General features: G+C 38.7%; 1 protein-coding gene across 5 annotated transcripts in view; it reads right to left on the bottom strand.

Annotated features, from left to right (window-relative positions):
• HDAC9 (histone deacetylase 9) overlaps positions 1-21,531 on the bottom strand; it is a 324,682-nt gene that overhangs the window by 66,552 nt on the left and 236,599 nt on the right. For 4 of the 5 annotated variants that reach the window (XM_026044890.1, XM_026044899.1, XM_026044915.1 and 1 more), the window contains one exon: positions 17,084-19,278. In XM_026044890.1, coding sequence (XP_025900675.1) covers positions 18,958-19,278 — 321 coding nt within the window. In that variant the 3' untranslated portion in view covers positions 17,084-18,957. Of the gene's footprint in view, positions 1-17,083; positions 19,279-21,531 lie in introns of those variants that run through there. The other variant, XM_026044923.1, reaches the window with a different exon arrangement.

The following is a 21,531-nucleotide window of genomic DNA, read 5'->3' as shown; positions in this document are numbered from 1 at the left end:
CCCTCTTGATTGTGAGATTTCTGAAATCTGAAGCAGCAAGTGAAGCTTTGGCACCGTGAATATCAGAAATGCTATTATTAACTTAGTGCTGTGTTTCTAGAGTTACGCTGCCCATGGAGAGATCTGTGTTTTGCAGGTGCGAGGAGTCCCATACATGAGCATGAGGATTTTCCTGGGCAGAGGCACTGAGCTGAGCTGCTCTTACAGCAGCACCTGTGGACACTGACCAGGGCTGTAGGGAGCTGCTCCAGCAGAGGATCCCCCTAGGATTTGGGGTTTTGTGGCACAGAGGTAGCACCAGCCCTGAGGTTTAATTTTCTTTCTAAAAATACTCTGAAAATTTTAAGGACTGTGTTTGTATATCCAGCCTCTTTAACGGGAAATGTTGGATTATAATGTCTGTGGGACAGGCACATATGGCCAATTTAGAAGTCCTGAGGAAATCCCACTTATGCCCTACACTGTCTCAGCATTGTAACTTGCACCTTGAGGCTCTCAAAGGTGGTAAGTTAAAGTAGCCCCACTTGGACTCCTGTCTAGAGAATGAAAACTGGTTTAAGTTATGACATGTTTATATTACTTTGAAATGGGTCACTGTTGCTTTTTTTTTTTTTCTTTCTCAGCCTACAAACCTTATGTGTATCTATAGTGCTATAGCAGCAGGAGTCATTAAATACCTTACTTCAATATTGTCAGTACACAGTCCCTCACACTTCATAGTGGGGATTCACAACCCAGTTTAATTACTTGCAAATAGAAGTYGTAAAAGACAATAGGGTTCAAGTCTTTTCATTTAAATCAGGAGGAAGCCCAAACCAAACTTATCTCTACTGATCCTTTCCCAACTTTGGAAAAATTTTAGTCTGTATCAGTGTCTGAACTCCAGCTCCTGGAYCAGTCCTGTAGGTTTGCCATTTAAGATTATGCATTGCAACTGTCTGCTTATGGGGATGATTTTGGGATATTGGAATGATTTTAAAGAGGAATAAGTGAGGTTGTGAAATGTCCAGGTCCAGTGTAGGGAGTTCTCAGGGACCCAGTTAAACTGAGTTATCAGTTAAAATATCTCCTGCTCCACAGTGTGCAGCGACCTCTTAGCAAACAGAAAAATCTGCAATTGGGAAAGGTTCTGCAGAGAACAGCTCTGTGCTGGGAAGGGGGACAGGCTGCAAGCTCTTACAGGTCTTTTCCATTTCTGCATATTTAATTTATATAGGGCAGTGAACGTTCAAATTGTAGCAAACTTTATCACTATCCACAAGAGACGGATTTGCTTCGGTGGCCCCAAGGTGAAAGGTTCTGCTTTGGATTATCATCCCCTTGCAGATGCAGCCCCTCACTGAGCTTTTACACCAATAACTCAATGCCACGAACCRCTGCAAGCTACAGCGTAGCACTTTCAAACACTTAAATCCTGGGCATTTCACAAGCAAAGGGAAAGGAAGGTTTGTTCTAAATGTARAAGGCATTTGACATTTCATGCCTAAATATTTAAGAAAAAAATATATTTTCAATGAAGGGGAGAGAAAAACAGGTTGGATGATGACTCAGAGTGTCTAGGGCTTTCTAAAAGGTGCTGCCCTAGCAGAATRCATGAGGCACTGCTCCTGCACTGCTTTTCTCACCCTATCCTGTGACTGATTGCTGGAGAAAATTCTTTTCCCACCCTTACTGACAACTTTACCTCKTCTACTCGCTGGAATGTGCGTTGGAAACTCACCCTGTATCCAAAAGGCAAGAGAGTCTTCATCCTCATAYGAGTGAAATTTGTAAGCAAGGTTGAAGTATTTCTGCAGATGTTTTCTATGCATGCACAAAAAAAATTACAGGGACTGGGAAGATATAGCACTGTGTCCAACTAACACGAAAGGTAAAAATTTGGAAATAACCAAAAATAAGTTACATAAAATAACAGTTGGAGGTCAGTATTTGTGCTGGAGGTGGTCTGTTTCTTTTTATTTTTTTCTTTTCCTTTACCTACAAGCCAAACACCATGAAGCCAGAAACCACCAACCAGTACAGTCTCACAGTACCAAGATATTAATAGCCCATGGAAAAATCAACATATAATTTTATATTATGCTACTTAGTAGAGTCCCTGTATTCTTTACTTCTGACCTAACTGTAACTCTAGAAAAGCCAGAAGTGACATTTTAATTTGTAATATATTCAAAATATTATTGAAATTTCTCATGTGACTTGCATTTAACGGACCCTCACTTCAACCCTTGTATTACAGAAAGSTAGGAACTTTACATATGCTCTATGTTGTTGTTGCTTTTTGCTTAAGCAAACAGCTCATCCTTTAACACACAGAAAAGTATAAAATAATCCTGAGAGTATAAAAAGTGACTTTGATATTCTGCCACATTCTATACCGCCTAAAGGGACTTTTTGGGCTTGCTTTTTTCATCATTAATTATACAAGCTATTTTCGTACCTATAGCTTTTTTTTTTTTTTTTTTTCAGAGCGGGGTTCAAATAAATGGGCCTAATGGCTAGGTAGTCTCTATTTCAATGTCTACTCTGTAGTTTTCTACCACAGTTTTTACTATTGTTCCTTCTTGTTCAGATTCCTTCTGTTATCATCAGAGACTTGGAATCTCCTACATAGCCTACTGCACTTTGATGCCACAATCTTCACTCACAGACCAAGGAATTTTTAAAATGATTTATAGTCAATCTCTTGATGTCCTTAAGTGCCAAATCCAGCAAATGCTAAATCAGCAGCAATTAAGGAATTTGCTGGTTACCAACTTGACAAGAATTCTCCCTGTCTGTGTGTGCCCCCTGTTTGTGGACCTGGCAAAGGTCTGCAACCAGATCAGCAAACCTCACTCCATGTCTCACAGCAGTCAGTTCAGAAGTGCAAAGGCATTTCTCAATCTCAGGAACGTCAAAATAGCAGCAAGCATATCAAGAGAAGAAAATAATACAGATGAAGCTCCTGCAAAAATGAACACCCTCTAAAAATAAAAAGCACACCAGAAAGAAAGACCTCATTCAGCAAGTGGCTTAGAGGATGTTAGAACTACAATACTATTCTTACAGGCAGAGGGCACAGATCGAGCTTTAGTTAAGGGCAGACATGCCAGAATTTCCAGAGCTGTGAACACTCCAAGTTATGCCCTGGAGTGGGGGTGCTGCTACAGCAAACCCAGGCTACGTTTCAGGCTTGCTCTGAGGAGCCTACAGCCGTTTGGGATGCTTTGCTCCTGTTTATATTCTGATGCTGAAGTGAGATTAGACACTTGGGAAAACACTGTTTTAATCTACTCCACAGTGATTCACCCTGGTCACCGGCTTGGAGTGAAGTCCTGCTGAAAAGCTTTAAAACGAGGCAACAATACTGGAAGTGGAGCCAAACCAGCAGTGTTGTTTCTAAAGCTTGGGGCTCTGTTCCAAAACTACTGTCTCCTCAAGCAGCTTAATCGTCAGAAGAGATCCATTTAATACTAACAATTACCGTGATTGGGGGTCAATAAATCTTTTTTTTTTTTTTTYTTTAAGTGATAAACCACGAAGTGCCCCATCAATTGATCTTCTTTATGTTGCCCTGGAGTTTGTCATCATGTCTTTTTTTTTTTAACATACCAGAGTATTTCATTATGTTCTCTCCTTGAAACTTGGAGGATTTGGGTTTCTCCCTCTCCCAAGACAGTTATCGTTGGCCTGTGCATCAAACAACTTCTTCTAGTGAACTCCAGCCACAGAACAAACACACCACCTACCAAACCAAAGGCGCCCTGTTCCAATCACAGTCTCATTTGGCAGCCAGTTCCTCTCATACCATTATACCCGGAGCAAACCATAAATCTTTTGCCTTGGACACTACTCACTACCTCAAGTGCTTAAAAGTAGTTATTACAACAATTTCAGTAAAATGATCAACTGTTAGAAAGGGATATTGTACTGTAGGTGTAACACGTTTTGCAGAGTTAGCTTCATATAGACTTGTTTTTTATTTCTAAAAATTCTTAAAGTGCTTCCTTCTAGCAAACTTGAAGGTTTTGCTTCTTTGGACCTCTTTCTGCTTTTTTCTTTTCTTCTTTCACTGTTTTTTTTTTTTTTTCCTTCCTCTCCTGTGTGGTCTCCTTCATTATTTGTGAGTTAAAAATCATATCCTACGATTTGTAGAAACCATCACCACACATAATTCAATGTAAAAAAGGACCTCACTGCCTTAGGTGAAATGTAAACTTGAAAATACCAGATCAAATTCATATGCGTTGAAACCAAACTCTCATTGAACCGTCATAGGCCTTGGTTTAACCCACTAGGGTTTTTGTCTTCACATTACCTCCAGAAGAATTTTCGATGTGATGGGAGGTATGGGAAAGAAATATCCCCTTAAAGCATTTCCACCATTCCAAGTATAAATGTCTGAATAACTCAGAATATAAGGATGTTTTCTTTTTTTTTTTCTTTTTTTTTCCCCTCCATATTGAAAGTAAAATACTCTTCTGCTGCACTAGTATATGTTCAGTTGAAAGCATATTTCAACAGTAGCTAAGATTAGTCCTCCTCTATGACATGCATCAGAATTTGGAGTTCAGTATAATCTGTTGGATGGTGAAACATCCCCAACCACATCCCTTCAAAAGTAACATAAAAGTTCACATAGTGTGCCTAAAATGAGTCCCTGTACRTGAAGTGTATACACCAGCAGGCTGATTTAAAGATTCAAACCTGCAGAGATGCTGCTTTCTCATCTTGATCTGCTTTTGGACACTCCAGCCCTCATTTGGCTCGGGCTTAGCCACAAGCAGGGTGGAGAGCCTTTTCCCTTCCATCTTCAAAGGAAGTCCCAAGTAAATTTTACTGACAAATTTAAGAAATACTAGGACATTTCCTAGTGGGAAATGCAACTATTCATGTTAATATGCTCTCTAAATACAAGAGCACAGGATCTGCAGAGGAAATCAAAGTCTGAAAAAGTATTTACACTTGCTTAGAGTAAATACAACATAGTAGTTTAATAGTCAAGCAAAACTAGTACGTTCTTTCTCAACTCTCCCCTTATGTTTAAAATGAGCTATATTTTCTTTTCGGATCCATGCTGTCTAATAAGTTAGCTTATTGAAATAACAAATCCACAGAATAAAAGTAAAATTTTGACTTTGATTACATTGCTTGCGGTTGCAATCCAGGTAGTCTTGACTTTAGCCAGTCTTGACTTTAGCCAGTCTTGACTTTAACCCTCAGGAGTTGGGTACACTTAAACTGTTCAGAAAGTCTTAGTTCTTAAATATACCTGGTCTCAAAGACAGAAGCATCTCTTTTTATTGACAAGTGACTTAGAACATAATTTACAAATATGGTGTTGTGTTTATGTTGCTCTGTCATAGGAACTGTGGACTYACATCGTTGTAACATGGAAGAATTTAGTTCTGAACAGGATAGAGTTTATCTGCAAAAATGCAATTCCCAAAAATTCAACAGAAGCACAAGGAACAAAAAAATTAGCTAAGGTATAGCATAGACAGAACAAAGCTGATACCAATAAGTAAATGTATTTTTTTCAAAAGCAGCAAATCAGTAATGTAATTTGTACTTTTTTGGGGGGGCATACAAGCTACAATAAAAAATGTCACAGAAATAACTTGCTTGCTACTCTAGAGCTATGTAAACACTATGTTGTCTTTATATTGCATGCCTAGAAAAACTTGTGCTTTTCTCTTCCGACTTCAGAAAGCTTCTGTAAGGAAATCCCAAATGGCAGTGGGATGGCYAGGAAGAGGGAGTAGGACTGATCCTGAGGGGTACTGCAGCCAATGGAAACACCCCTGTGGGCAGCACAGCCCTTGAGCAGAGGTTGGCAAGGCCAGTGAGGCTGGGCACCTTGCTGTTGAATAGAGGGACCAGGGAAAAGTGTACAGCTCCTAAAAGCTTAATGAAATTGCTTGTAAAACACTCCTTGTGAATTTTAGACCTCTTTTCTTTAGAGCTGTTAGTAGTGTACTAGCTGATACATAGCARTATGTGAGTAGGCTTTACCTAGCCCATATTATCACATCACTGGGAACCAGGATTTCAATCAGATGCAAAATGAAGAAAATCTTTAATATTTTAAATTTAGATTAATTATGCAAACCAAATCCTTAATTTTACTTTGCTTATGGGTAGTACTTTATCATGCTACTATATGACAGGCAGATTTTAAGAAAATATTTTMCTATTGCTATTACTATATGCTTTAAATGGAGTATATCACACAACATATGTATTACAATTGTAACACCTCTAYAACAAATGCATTATAAACTTCTGGGCTGAAACTTAGTAAAGCTTATTAACAYGTAGAAAAATGAATGGGTACGTGATAGGCCTATCACTTCATTGCCACATACTCATGCACTTTTGCATGTAATTCAGTAGTGTAAACTTAAGTTTGGGAGGGACAAGATGTTTTTTCCAAGTCATCTRCAGCTTCTGAAAATCAGGCTTTGAGAAATGTGAGATTCTTTCCACACATCCTTCTGGAAGGTTCATCATAATTTAAAAAACGCAGAGGCAGCAGCAGCCTTATGGATGTGCAGGACAGCCCCTCTGTGTCTTTCTTCTCCTCCTCCTCACCAGCTGTCATTTTTGGACTTTATTTGTATGCTATTGCCTGGCTCCTCTGCATGTTTTTCCCTATTCCCAATCTTCCCAGTATCACACTACAGAAGACAATCTATTATTCCCTGTTTGGTGGGGAGGAAGGGGAGTTCCCGCAGACTCCTGAACAGATTTTTTTTTTTTTTTCTTGGAATGCATCTAGTTTCTTTTAAGCAGAGCTGTTACCTACACTTGCTAAGTTATGACACCCTAAAGACTAGCACAGTGAGCTATAATCTACATTTTCCCTAAATTGTGCAAAGATGCATACACCCTGCTTCAAATGCTTATGCATACATTCATATTCACACCTCAGTATCTATATGTACGCACACAAAATACAAGATCCACTAAAATGTATAGACGTTGACGCAATTCCCCTAAAATGTTCTTCTTTCAGTTATTTGATTGAGAAGCATCTGAATATATGAACCATTTAACAGAAAGAGGGGAGCATATTCCCACACCTGTTAAGTGAGTGGGAAGTAGTGTCATCTAGTGGTTAATTCAAAGCTAAATGGGACAGGGACTGTCATTCAGTGTGTAATATTTACCGTCTTTTTAATCTGTGCAATACACTGAAATATCAAATATTTCAACTTTATCCCAATCTGCCCAGATACGGATACTCTCCTTTTCTGCATTCATTTTTTTTTTTTTTCATGCAGTGTTTCCCTCTGATGGTGTAGACCATCCTGGAATACATCTCCATAGACCTTCTGCCCATCCTCTTCCACACAGCATGGGCTTAAAACTACTGCAGTGGGAAACTTGCATGGCACCGTATGAAGAGGTAAATGAATTTACTGCTGACTCACAGAGTAACCAAAGTTTGATCTGCCTCTGAAAATACAACGGAAAACTCTTTCTATATGTGGTAATCCTTTATGAGATGGAACTTACTTTGATTAAAACCTGGTTGTTATTCATCCCTCTTATGTTAACATGGTCATTAGAAATTATATTCTCATAAGTCTAAAGTACTTCTTAATAGCACTTTTGGATGCAGGAAAGCATGTWCTTACAACTTAAGGAAATAGTAGTGCTAAGCACATACTTAAATCTAAATGTGTAATTGATTTCTTTCCAGAAATGCATTTTAAATATGAATGAAGTACTGTAATCTGACTATCTGATCTAGATTTTTGTCAAAAGGCTTGCATTAAAGTTCTGATTTATACTTCTTACATAAAAATCATGGTAAGGTGCTAAGATAAAAGCTAAATTCCACCTGAACCCAGCATTATCCATATGATTACTTGCTAGGATAAGTCTGTATGAGTTATAATTTTATCTATTACAGTTTCATCAATTAACATTAAATAAATTAAAGCCTACAGAAACAAGTGAATGAAGAATTAAACATATTATAATRGACCAGTTGCAATTAGGACTGCCCAGCTGCCCCTGCTAACAAGCAACTATAAAATAACAGTGATGTCTGTCTTAAGTTTCTGCTCACAAAGCTCATTTCTGACCAGAAGGCTATTCTTTTTCATCTAGTAAGCCCTCAAAAGTGGCAGTACTTCTTCGTATCCCTAATATTTCCTTTTCAGCTCACCAAGGCCAAAATGTCATCTTCTCTTGTAAAACAAAAAATCAAAGCCAAATGGTAAAAATGCAAAGTTTTGGTTAAACAAACAGTCTGTATTTCAGTGGTTTTATCTGCAGCCTGCAGAGCAACTAAACAAAGCCAAGATATTGTCCATCTCTTTGACAGACAAAGAGCCTCAGAGGTCCAGAATGACATGCCCGGGGCTGGCACGTGATTAGAGTAATTAAATTAAATAGCAGGAAACATGTTTTCCATATGCCAGTGCCCGGCCACACACAAACTGTAACAGTAAATCTTTTATATTAGATTGGTTCAGGGAAATGTATAACATTTTAAAAATGCGTGATGCCCACAAAAATAAAGTTAGAGGGAATATAGTAGCAGGCTGAAYGGACTGCCTGGCTATGATCATCAGTCTGAAATGCCAAACAAGTTCATTCCTTATTTATTTTTTAAGGTGCAGCTCAAAGTGCCCTGAGCATGTGAATATTCAGGAAGCATTACCATGTTTACATGGAAGGTTAGGACTGGTGATCTAATTCGGAGGAAAAAAAAACAAYGTCAAGAGAAATGTCTTCAGTATGTTGCAAATCGAAATTCTAACACTTTTCTGACAGTCCTTTGCAATAGTTTTTTCTCCACAAATGTATTACAGAGTATTTTTATTTCATTTCTGTTTTCCCAGCAATATGACTGGAATGTAATTTTGGTTGTCAAGGCCAGTTGCTACAAGCTGCAGTGTGTTTATCCATTTGTTTATCCATGCCATAATGCAATCGGAAGAATTGCCAGTCAGAAGAATCATCCGTCATCCTCAATTTTACTTAGCATTGAACTATCAAAATCACCTAGCACACTTACCCATCTATCTGTAACTAACCTTGCACTGGTTGGAGATGCCAAACGAAATCACTGGTGGGTTGGTTTGTGTGGTGGGGTTTGTTTGTTTGTTTGCATAGTAGGGACAAGATTGTAGATCACTTTGAAAAGGAACTATAAATTGCAGTGACTGATTGTCACTGTGACTAAATGATCAACCCCTACGAGGTTTTGGTGATGACATGGAGGAATATTTCTTGTAAATGGTAAGTTCTAAAGATCACAAAATGCTTTTCATGTGAAGAGAGCTTAGAATTTAGGGGAAACATTCTCAGCACATGGAAACTTGTTCTTCAAAGTAAATTAAAAATGTATGCTACATCTTTCTGWTAGAATACGCACGGGATAATTTCCTAAACATTTCAGATATTTCATCTTTTGCTCTGTCTATTTCCTTAACCCAGAGGGAGGAAACAAGAAATAAAAGAAACCTCAGTGTTTCTGATTTCAGGTCCAGCACTGAAGTGTTGAGTTTAATAATTGATAATTATACAATGAAATCAAAGTACAATCCTCCAGCTGGAAAAATAAATGTAAATTGTATTTAATAAGTAGTATAACAAAGATGATAGAAGGTTGCTACTCTTGGCACAATCTCTAGTTATTATAATATTTCTCAAGCTATTAAAGTGAGGTTCAAGATGTAATGAATATTGAGGCTTAAGGGTTGGGATTTTTTTTCCTTCTACTACTTTGGATGCTTTCTTTCCTCTGTTTTTTTACTTTTACTAAGTATTCAATCTGGAAAATTCTTGTTTTACAATGAATCTAAGGCAAGTTTTCTCCTAAAATGGGGACAACAATGACAGGAATGTGAAAATCAGCATCTCATGCTTGTAGCAAATGTAAGCAATAGCACTGGCAGGATGTCTTTTTTTTTTTTTTTTAACTTTTTTTTTTCATTCTCTGATCCCTTACTCCTACTCCCTGAAAGCTGCAGTGAATTTCAGGTGAAATTATTTGGTCTGAATGCCCTATAGAACATGTTTAAATCATCAGTTGAAAAGCAAAGCTGTGAATCCCTCATTGCAATTTTGTCTGCTAGGGAGGACAGGACAGAGGGCCCCTTCTCAGCCCGAACCTGGGCAGCAGGAAGAGCTGTGGCTGCCATAGAGCTGTGGTGCTAGGAGGTCCCTGACCCACGTGTGGGCTCTGGAGATGCCTGAGACATGTTAGGGCTACATCCTTCTCTGCAAAATACGTTATTGGAAAGCAACTCTGATTTTCACACTTTGCTGTTTCTTCAGCTTCTGTCTATTGAGGAAAATGAGGTAAGTTCTGCAAGGAGCCCATTGCCCCCTGAGCTACCACAATTGCACAGTGGCCCAGAGGAAATCAGGCCTATAGAGGGAGGGAGCTTGCTAGCTTTCCTTTGCTCTTATAGCTTGCATTTCCTATAATGCCATCATTTATGTAGTGCTATGAAAGAAAGTGAAATTCAGTCCATTGGCTTCTGCTGATACTGAAGAAACTAAATTTATCCCTGGTGAATTGCTCAGAACAGAAGATTTACATGGTTTTCTTTTTCCTGTCCTGGTCCCTGGAAGCATCCACTCTATTCCTTATTCCAAAGACTTTTTTTTAAAAAGAGAGAAAGAGAGAGAGAGAGAGAGAGAGAGAGAGAGAGAAAGAGAGAGAGAGAGAGAGARAGAGAGAAAGAGAGAAAGAGAGAAAGAAAGGAAGGAAGGAAGGAAGGAAAGGAAAGAAAGAACCTCAGTACTTCTGAAGAACTGCTCAACATGGGGATGAAGTGCAGCAGCTGCTTCCAATAGCAGCAGTAGGGGAGATGATAGTTATCTGCTAGCAGTGGAAGAGCATTGCAACAGTGAGCAGCAGGGAAGGAGATTAAGTCAGTACTGAGTCTGTTCTGGCAGTAAGCCAGGTGTGTATGAGTATTTTTTGGCCTAATAATTTTTCACTGAATATCCAGGCTTTGCAGTCAGTGGTAAGGTTTCAACCTGCTGGATTTATTGTGCCCAAGGACTTTTTCCAATGTAGGAAGCTTTTATAGCATAGAAGAACGAAATACATTTATATTGGTCCTGCTTGGCAGAAGTTACTGTTGCATTTGCAGGATTCTTCATGCTGAATGCAGCCAACTTCAGTGAAATGGTGTCCCTCCTTTCTGACTTGTCCTCTGTGATATTAAAACTCTATCTGTATTTCCAAACATCTAACCTGAAATTTTTCTTTTCAATATTTAACATTCATATTGAAGCAGGCGAAGGAAAAGTGTGAAATACACAGATAATAACTTGCTATGAATCAAGCATTAAGTGCTTTTTCATCTGACATCCTTAAGTTCTAGCTGAAACCAATTGTTCAGAAGAGCAGGTAAACACAATAGAGTTGATCCTGTTAAGAAGATGTAGAAATCTTTAAAGCACTTTTCTGTCTCTGTAACCTACCATGTATGCCTATAAGTCAAAATTCAGCTTTTTGCAATGATACTAAATGTGCMAGTGACAATGACAGCAAGAAAGAGAACTGAACATTTAAATTATTCTTCTATTTGTCCAGATRAATTCAAAGTATCTCTTCAGGTTTAAGTGAACTGGCCTCCTGGCCTCCAGGATTGGTTACTGAAATCCCAAAGTAAACTACACTGTGAAACTTTCTCTATGATAAGCCACTTCAGCAAATCTTGACAACATGAGCTTCATGAAGGCAGGCAGAACTCTGGTAGCTCTGGCCTCCTGCAGAGGAGAACCCTCCACTTCATACTTCATGATGTGGAAAAATCTTGGTGCTCAGTGGCTGTCATAGCCCTTTGGCTGTAAGATTCAGGAGCATGGGGGATGAGTCTTTCACAGCATGGGACCCCGAGGGACCATGTGCATGGGCTTCAGGGTGTCAGCTGCGTGGTGGAAAAGTCCTGTCTGGTCAAGCCATCCCCTTGTCTTCTCACTGAATTACAGCGATTTGTGCAAACCCCCACAGCCCAATAATCAAATTCATTTAGTGTTTCTTTCTTTTTTTTTTTTTTTTTTTTCTTTTTTCTAGAGGGGAAAAAGGCAATGGAGGTAAGAGGATTACTTCCATGTATTAAGGTCCAAGCTATTTGACGGTACTCGATTGATTCAATCGAAGCTCTCAGAAAGGGCTACGTAAAAGGGAGAGTTAGTACTCTGAGCAATCTGCTTCATCAGTTTGTTATTCATCACAGATAAATATATCTCTATGCTCATTCTCAGTCTCTTGCTGAAGAAAGGAAGTTTTGTTCTTTTCACTTTTCTCTTGCTAGTGTTGCCAGTGCAAGTGCTAGTGTTGCCAGTGCAAGGCAATGCTGAATGCACTTTAATTGAAATCACCCACCCTCGCGATGCCTGCGCTTCTCCAGAAATGGTTGGATCTGAGCTATTCAAATGAAGTATCCCTGGGCTGAACATGTGGCAATGACACCTGGGTTAGTGCTGCCACTTTTATTTTTCAGTCAGAAACACAGAGATGGCTTTGAGGATCTCCATACAAAGTCTGTAGCTTTAGAAAACTAAAGCTACACAGAAACTGGTCTAGTTTCTTATTACAAAGTGGGAGAAACTAAACAGAAGCTATGATGAAAGACCTATAAAATGAGAACATAGACATTCTGAAAAGATGCATTGAGATATCCTCGAGATATCAAGGATACCCACTGTTGGACACGGGATCCTCTGATGTCCTAAGACAATGTTTCAAAAATGAATCAAAAATGGAGAGAACTGAGGGGATCTCAGTCACCACGGGTGTCAGTGTGCCGTTAGGTAGCTGACTTTGTCATAGTTCGTGAACTTGTGCTTTCTGTAAAAGACAATGTAGAAAGAAGAAGGACTAGTCTTCCCACTGGTTATCCACCCCTCTGGGCATAGAGGGAGTGCATTTCCCAGCGGCATTCTTTCCTTCTGCCCATTGGCCATCTTGGATCTGGTAAAGGCACTGAAAAAGAGATCTGATTTTACAGTCTTTAAACTGCCAGCTAAAAATACTGTGGTGCTCTTCTTAATGGGTGCTAAATCAGAAGAAAGCCTAATGTGACTAACTGAACCCTTCCTGCTTTACGAGCTTTTTCACATTAAACCTGAACAAAGGCCGTTTAGCCCTCACGATTGCTGCCTTGCTGCAATCTCATCGCTGCACTTTCCACAAGATCCTTTGCTGAGGAAATACAGGCAGAAGGAACAGCAAGACGTCCTTGTCTGCTGGGCAGCCAAAGGTCACAGGCCAGAACACGAGAGCAGACAGATCACGTACTGCTTTCTGCATTGCAGCACCTATGTCTCCAAGGTATTCAGGCTGGGCTTCTCTTCCACAACATTAAACAACAGAACTTTATTAAGATTTAGCCAATAGTATACTGAGGAACACATTTATTAATGCTCACATTTTTACGGAAGGAAGAAAATGAAAATGTGTGTGTGTGTGTGTGTGTGTGTGTGTGTGTGTGTGTGTGTGTGTGTGACAGAAGGGGAGAGAGGAACATTCAGAGGTCAACAGAGAACTCTTCCAGAAACAGAGCATCTAACAAAGCAGCTTTCCAAGAACACATAATCCTCTTCAGTAACAATAATGAAAAAATCATACTGTATGATACAGGAAATGATGAATTACCTAATGGTATGAAAGTAGTATCATCTGACTGTCAAAATGTGAAGTGATAATTACTGGGATCTGGACTTAGAAACTTTCAAGTCATGCTAGTTATGTATCCCTAAGTATTTTTATCTAGTGCTGTCCTAGAGGCCTCCTTACACGCTGCTTTCTCTGACAGAAAGGACTAGTAACGGGAATCAGGGAGCTGTCTCTCAAGTATCTGAAGGAAGAAAATTGTAACAAGATTTTGGATTTAAAAATAAAAGCTTTATGAACATTATTCGATGCAGGTATTGACGAAGATAAATMATTTGTCACACCATATCAATGCTATCTTGTTGCTCAAATAAATCAGTTCTGAGTTTCATTATGTAACAAAATAAGCCTTTTTGTAAACTGTCAGCTGCAAAAGCCAAGAGGAGAGGCAAGCCAAAATAACAATCTTCTTGATATTCATAGCAAAGTGAATTTGATTATGATCAGAAAATCTGGATTGTTTTCAAATTCAGCTAGAAAAGGAAAATTATTTGGAAAAATATTTCATTATGATGTACTCTCAGGTAGAATCAACGTAAAGAAAACGATTAATCTTCCTGTAGCATAGGATATAAATCTACATTTTTGACTCTCTTAATAAAAGCATTATGCAGATGGATGAGCCTCAAGAGTAAAGAATGCAAGCTATTGAAAATATCCAAATGGGGCTTCTCTTCATGCAGATGCAAAAATTTTCACATGATTCTTGAATTGCTTTTTTGCATTCTGGGGATAGTCTACATCTCATATTTGATCTGAAGACTCAGCAGTCTTCAAGGCCAGAAGTGTACCTTGCTATCAGCTTGGAAGGACCAGATGTGCAGAGGGCACATTGAAGTGGCACACATCTTCCACATCTTCCAAACAACCTCCCTTATRTTTCAGGGCTGCATACTGCTAGAGCAAATACAGTCAATTTAAGGCATCTATAGAAGATTAAACCAAATGCTACAGAGGCTCCACAGCCTTCAATTCAAACAATCTCATTTAACCAACTAATTAAGGGACTGAATCACTTACAAGTAAGTATCTGGTCTGTCAAAACAACTCTAGTGATTGAGGTCCCCAGGTAGCCATAACAAAGCATTAGGTGTCACTGAAGAATGGTTTCAAGTTAATAAGCCAGTACCCTTTTCACCCTCAGCTGACGCTGAAGAAGCCCGTGGGTCTCCAAGAGCTCGGTGTACCTKCATGCAGAATGGGGAGTTATCCACTACGGCCTACGTTAGTTGTGGGGCCAGAACCRAAATAAGCAACAGGAGCCTGACTGGAGCTCAGCGAATTGGGACTAGAAATCAGGGTGTGCCAAAAAGATCCCTCTTCCCAGTTCTGTTTGGGCATACGATTTTGTGGATAGACTCCAGACTCCAGAAGTCTCTACTGCCCAGCCTTGTCACTAGCTATGTTTTTTGGCCTAATCATATTTTTTTCCACTTTTTTTTGGTGTAATTCTACATTAAGATGAGTTAAAAAGAGGGAAAAAGATGCAAAGCACAAAGTCTTTCACATGCAATGGTAAATCCCACAAAAAAAAAAAAATCAGTGGATTGCAGTATAAAAACATACAAGGTTATTTTATCCATGATGATGACCCATTTGCCTGAGGAGTACTCCACCTTGTAATGGTCTGATCTACATTACTCCACTGAGAAATGAGGTACAGAAGTACTGCTACCACCCAGATGACAGGAATTGCATAAGGAAATCAGAAACTAAACAAATAAATGAAAAGCAAACAAACATCCCTTAAGTGGATAAGTAGGACATGCTGCTAGTGAGACAAAATACAATAAGGAAATTAACTTGGCTTAACTAATTCTGGCTGCAAATTGTCAAGTGTTCATAAGGGGGAGAAATAAGTAAACATTTTTAAATTGGTCCTTGGGACTAATGTTTATAAATTTTACCTTAGAATGCCAGTGAAGACAAAAACAGGGTATAGCTGGATTAAGTAACAAGGAGGTTTAAAAATCTTGATGATGATGATGATGACGCAGTGAAGATAGTGCATGAATGAATTCTTGAATAGAAAAGATGAGTGGTGGTAGCATCAAAAAGCTCCTGCTTTGCTGAGGCAGTCAGCATTTAATCCCATGTTGTTAATGCCAAAAGAAGGGCTAATGTTATAGTAGTTACAGTTCAGTAATGAACTGAATATATATTATCTTGAATAAAATTTTGAATACGATGAAGCTTTTTTACTCAGTAGTAAATGTAAACTCTAAGTAAATTTCTTAATAAACTTCTGAACTGGCACCTATATTAACTTTATTTTTTGGACAATAGGACAGAATAGTTACTTGCTGTTCCAAAAAACAATACACAGGACTCTTGGAAAAATAATGTGACTTATGAGTTTTATCAGATTATGATTATTTATTGGGGGTGCTCTGATGCATAAGTAATAAATTCAGAAAAAAAAATGTCTATAGCCACCAAACCAGGAATTCTGAAAACTGGAAATATTTAATGCTGCTCTTCTAGCTCRGACATGAGTATTTAGACAAAAGGCACCTCCATAAAGTGTCTCTTGAAGATTGAAAAGTTTGTGTATTCCCCTTCCCTCCCCACATATTTATATGTGACCTCTAGTTTTGCAAAGGTCTTGAAGAATACCAAAAAGGTCACCATAAGCTCAGATTCAGATGAATATCATTTCGGTTCTAGATGGACTTTAGAAATGTAATGGAAATTATTTCAGATCACCTAAATTTTGGGTAATTAGGAATCAAGAGCTTGAGATTCAACTTTATCTTTCCAAAACATAAATGTTATTTATGATCACATAGTCAAGACGAATGTCATGATGGAAAAATGAGCATGCATCAATAGTATTTCAACATTCACTAAAACTTATAATGGTTGATGTAAGATAAAACAAGAGACCAAAAAGAGACTTTGTGTAATCATTGTAAAAATAGTGTAATAAAAACCTTGCTCCTGAAATCTTCAATTGCTTCAATAATGTGCAGCAAGCGCATTTCTTTATACAAAAGCCCAACCACGACTAAGTTATCAACTTTACACAAAGTCAAATATCTGAAAGGGGATCTTTTAAAAAAAAAAACTTTATTTGAGAAAGGAAGAGACTTATATCAGAAGGCAAAAAAAGGGAACATACAAACAGAATATATTTACAACACAAAACAAGAGATCACCTCTAAGGGTGTAAATTATAATAAATACAGTAGATTTAAAACATAAGAGACAATTATCAATTAGAAATGTGGTTGTTTAAACCCAGTTTTCATTTTCACTGGTTCCAGGTAGTTTCTCTAATTTATCCAAATTGATAAGAGTCTGAATTGAAGTCCAATAATGTACTGGGGTTTGTCACCTGAATGACATTATAAAAATAYCTTTTTTCTTTTGTGAATACATCTTTGACGTGATATCGTACAAAAGTCTTCCCATTTGCAAGTTTCTCCCAAAATAAAATGTATCTTAAAAGATGCACTATCCCTTTTTGACAAAGCTGAAGTTAGGTGTCTAAAAAAAGTTGTTACATAGAATGGGAAAAATACCTAATTTCATCGCTATATATGTTTTCACTCTTTTCAAAGAGAAGTGATTTTTCAATTCAAGATGTTGAAAGATTATTATTAAAATATGAAGCACACATAAAAAACACCTGCACTTTGTCAATTAGTAAATCTTTCCTATAAAAGATGATCTAATGTTTCAGGAAGCCTTTCATTTCATAGTGACTATTTAGTCATTTAATTTGTTTAGAGGTCTTTTTAATAAAAAGGATAATGTATCTTTAGAAGCTGTAACATTTTATGAGAGATTTAATAATATTAGAGCAAAATGTAAATAACACATGCTAATAACATATATTAGAACAATTTCTACATTTGGCAAAACAGCTATCTCTTTTGAAACAGGATACTGCACCTTAAAATACCTTAGCTTTAGAAATATAAATATTTTTAATAGAAAAAAAACTGACAGGGATTCCAGGTCAGTTTGGGATTATCCATATTAAAAGGGGCCTTAATACAATGAATCTTTAACTAGCTTAACAAAAGTAAACCTATAAAACAAAGTAAACATATCAAAAGGGAATATGAAGGAAATGTTTCACTGGAAAGCTTCCTTAACAATTTCCCTACTCGCTTTGTTATTTTCTTTGACAATAAATCAATTCATAGAGTGCCTTTAAAAACAGAGAGAACACCAGCCCGTTCCCCCGCCTTACATTCCTCAGCACATGAATCACTTGGGCTTCCTGTTTCCATAAGGCATTTCCTGCTCCCCCTCGCAGAATCACTTTTCTGCAGGAGAACAGCAGGGACCTGACAAAGCAGCGACTTAAATAAACAGGCCCTTCCACTGCATCCAGCATCGCTCGCTCCGCTTTTCCAGCGACTAAGAGGAGGGACCCCAGCTCTCGGAAAACGCCCCGTCCGAATGTGCTTCGCTTTACAGCAGTGCTAMAGTTCTCTACAAGGGGCTGCATTTTCCTTTTGCCAAGACGGCATTTTACACAAAGTCACTGTTTTAGAATGTGTCCGTGAGACCCAGCAGTAAAGCTTATGCGAGATCGCATGCTTAATCTTTATTTGAAAAAATAAACATGTGATTGGATATCGGATAGTAATAATAGGTCTGTGCTTTTCCTGCAAAATCATAGTATCTGACTGGAACCTAATGCTGCATTTTGCTTCTCGCCTGTATTTGCATCTGCTTCATTGAGGATGTCTCTGTGGACAGTATCGTCAAATAAGACGGAGTAAAAAATAAACTGAGCAGTGCAAATTTTAAACAGTGCCTTGCTTTGCATCTTTACATCCACCTTGTAACTCTGGTCTTCTCTAACTTACACTTTATACACAAGCCCAGAACCACCAGGATAGCAGTCAGTACCTGTCTACCGGGGAGAAGATACCCTATTGTTAACAGTGTTCAAGACTACAGTATGGTACATTATATACAGATAGATGAAAGCAAAAGTCAGAGGATTCAAAATCAGAGAACAAGACTGTTTCACCAATCAGGTCTGGAAACTAGTTCCAGCAAGTGCTGATCTCAACAAGCTGGGCGATACAAGCGCCGTTTCACTAGAACTAAGCAAATGCCCTGACAATCCTGGCCTAATACATATTCTAGTTATTATGCAAAGCTCTAGGTAGAATAACTGACTGCAACAGGTATTTCTCTCAACTAATGGCCTTAAGGAAGAGCATCACTATGGTTATAAGTGTGCATACAACACCTCTGCCGTTGTTAAATTCCTCGAACGATAAACTGGGATTTGCTAGTTCAGTGAATCAAAGCACAACTGCTTACCAAAGCCTAGAAAACGCATGTGACGTTCAGATAATAACCTTAATGACAAATCCTGGAGCTAGATCTTTGCCTATTACCTGTTGCATAAAAGCAGCTTGCTCCCCAGATTCCATTTGCTGGGTCTGAGTATCCTCATCACTGTCGGGCGGCTCCTCTTTGACTTTCACAGCCCCCACCTGCTGTCCTATTCTGTCATCCGCACCAGCACTGCTGCTCTCAGCCCTACTGCTGGCACCACTAGCGGGAGCTCCTTCCTCCTGCATCGAGGGGTCTCCGTGCAGCTCTTCTTCAGCTTCCTCCAGGTGACTGCCAGGCTGCTTCAGCTGCTCGATGGACTTGGAGAGCATCTGGAAGGAGGAGGAGGGCAACGGTTACTCTCTTTGCAGACGGCAAACACTGAGAGCTGCTAGATTTGCACTGATAAAAATCAAGCATGCATAATAAAACCAGAGAGCTGTGTCCCTCTAACAAACGTGTAGGAAAGAAAAGAAACACAGGTCATAAGCAAAATGTCACTTGTTAGCCTGCAGTAGAAAATAGCATATATGTAAAGAGTGCTCCGTAATAATATTACACTAGTAATAAGGCAGAAAAAATGAAAACTCATTGCACATCAATCACAATGAGTAAGACGGTTAAAATTTTGCTATAAAGAAATCAGCAAAAAATCATTTGTATCACCATGGCCAAATACACCTAGAAAGGAAAAAGCATCTTTTATCATTATACTTGCATTCCCCCTTTTTCTCCTCTTCTGTCCATCTYCACAGCTAAAAAGTCTTTCAAACTTGAGATATATGCTGGGTTACTGGATAGTTTGAATAAAGGTCTCTTGGTGCAAAATATGGGAGTTGCAGTTCTTTGCTTTAATCTGCTTGCTAAAGCAGATGGAAAAAGCTGCCCCAGCGTGGGGCAGATTTGTTATGTGAACCATGAACTGGAGCCTGTAGCTCAGTTCAGGAACTCGCACAAAGCCAGCAACACAAGCTGAAAGATCCATCTACAGGCTTCAGGGAGAGAAACCCTTCATTCTGGATGCAAAGGGAGCAAAACAGCTTAGTTAAAAGAAAAAAAATCCTTTTCCATTTCTCTAGTAACTGGCAAATCAAAACACATTTCCTTCATGGTGCAGGTGGCACTGCTCTAAGCTGAGGAATACTTCCTAGTGCAACTAATGCAAAGTGTCTCCTCTTAATAAGTAGAGTCTGGAAAACTTCTCACATCGAACCCATAAATCTTTTCCAGTTGTTTCTCGGGGGCTGGTGCTGACCAGGAAGGCACTGAAGCGAGCTGCGTGTGTTCACATTGGGCACACGGATTTCTGTCGCTTAGTCGAACATCTGGGGGTGATCCTTCCTCATGCCTCAAGCAGGGAAAAGAATAAAAAAAAAAAAAGGAAAGAGTCTGGCTGGCTGCTTGGCTGGCAAGAAAACACAAGCTGAAACATCTGTGTGACAGATAATCATCCACAGCTACAAGAGTCACTGATGCTGATCCATCTGTAAAACGTTCCATATGCCAGCGACTTGACATCAGGTGGGTTGTTCTACTAGGAGAGCCAAGAGAAAATGGGTGCATGTCCACAGCTAAGACACATATTTAGCTCATTACTGTTTTTTTCATGCTTTTTCACTTTTATGGCGGCCTCTCTCTCCTTGACGCTGAGATATGGCACAGATCTTCAGCGCTGCTGAGCTTTATGATTCAGCACTTTATGTCCTGTGGTATTTAACCTGTACATAATACAGCTTTGGATGCTTTCTGCATGTAATCAGAGGCATGATACAAGGATGTGAGGTATAGGGAGACTACAGTGTCATTTTGATTTGCATTTTGATTTGCAGGGAAGTCAGGAGGAGATGTACTCCAGACTTCAGTGACTGCAGGAGCTAAGCAAATTAAACTTTGTAAAGCTCTGTTAAATTAAAATGTATATATATTTTCAGAATAGATTTCACAAACTGCATAAATGTCATAATATTTTATGCAGAATCTTATTTAAAAAAAAGAAATGCTTTACATTGGGTCCTGACGGTAAAATTGAGAATAAAGCCAGAACTCAGCTACAAGTTGCTGAACTTCAAGGAGTTCAGAGGGAGGTGGAGAAGGAAAGGGGCTATGAGGAAGTACAGTCATTTCCTCTCATATGACAAACACGAAAAAAAGAGGCTGAGGGCAAGGGAGAAGCCAAAACCACTAAAATCACCCTGGATGGCCAGACTGCTAAGACACATTGTCCCATTTCTCCATATGAGCAGTACACATCAAACACTGCTCAAGTCCTTTTACGGTGCAGTTAGATGCTTCTGCTTAAGCTAAATATTTAAATCCTTCACTTTAACTAAGATAGATCCCTCCAAAAATAGATATTTCTGGTAAGTTGAAATTTAAATAGAGGTCTTTCTTCTGGTTTTAATACACAGTTTTGACTATGAGAAGGTGTTTGCTTAATGTGAGATTTATTCATTGTACATTTTAAATTAATAATAATAAAAGTGTTTTATCTAATGAATTCATATAGAACTGTACAGATTGAACTTCTCAAGCCAGCACATCACATATTACTTTTATGGCTATTCCAAATAAAGGAGTCACCCAAA

This window comes from Nothoprocta perdicaria, unplaced genomic scaffold, assembly GCF_003342845.1.
Source record: "Nothoprocta perdicaria isolate Ctin4 unplaced genomic scaffold, notPer1 scaffold_106, whole genome shotgun sequence".
Classification (NCBI taxonomy): domain Eukaryota; kingdom Metazoa; phylum Chordata; class Aves; order Tinamiformes; family Tinamidae; genus Nothoprocta; species Nothoprocta perdicaria.
The sequence above is the reverse complement of the archived record's forward strand: the minus strand, read 5'-3'. Positions and strand labels throughout refer to the sequence as shown.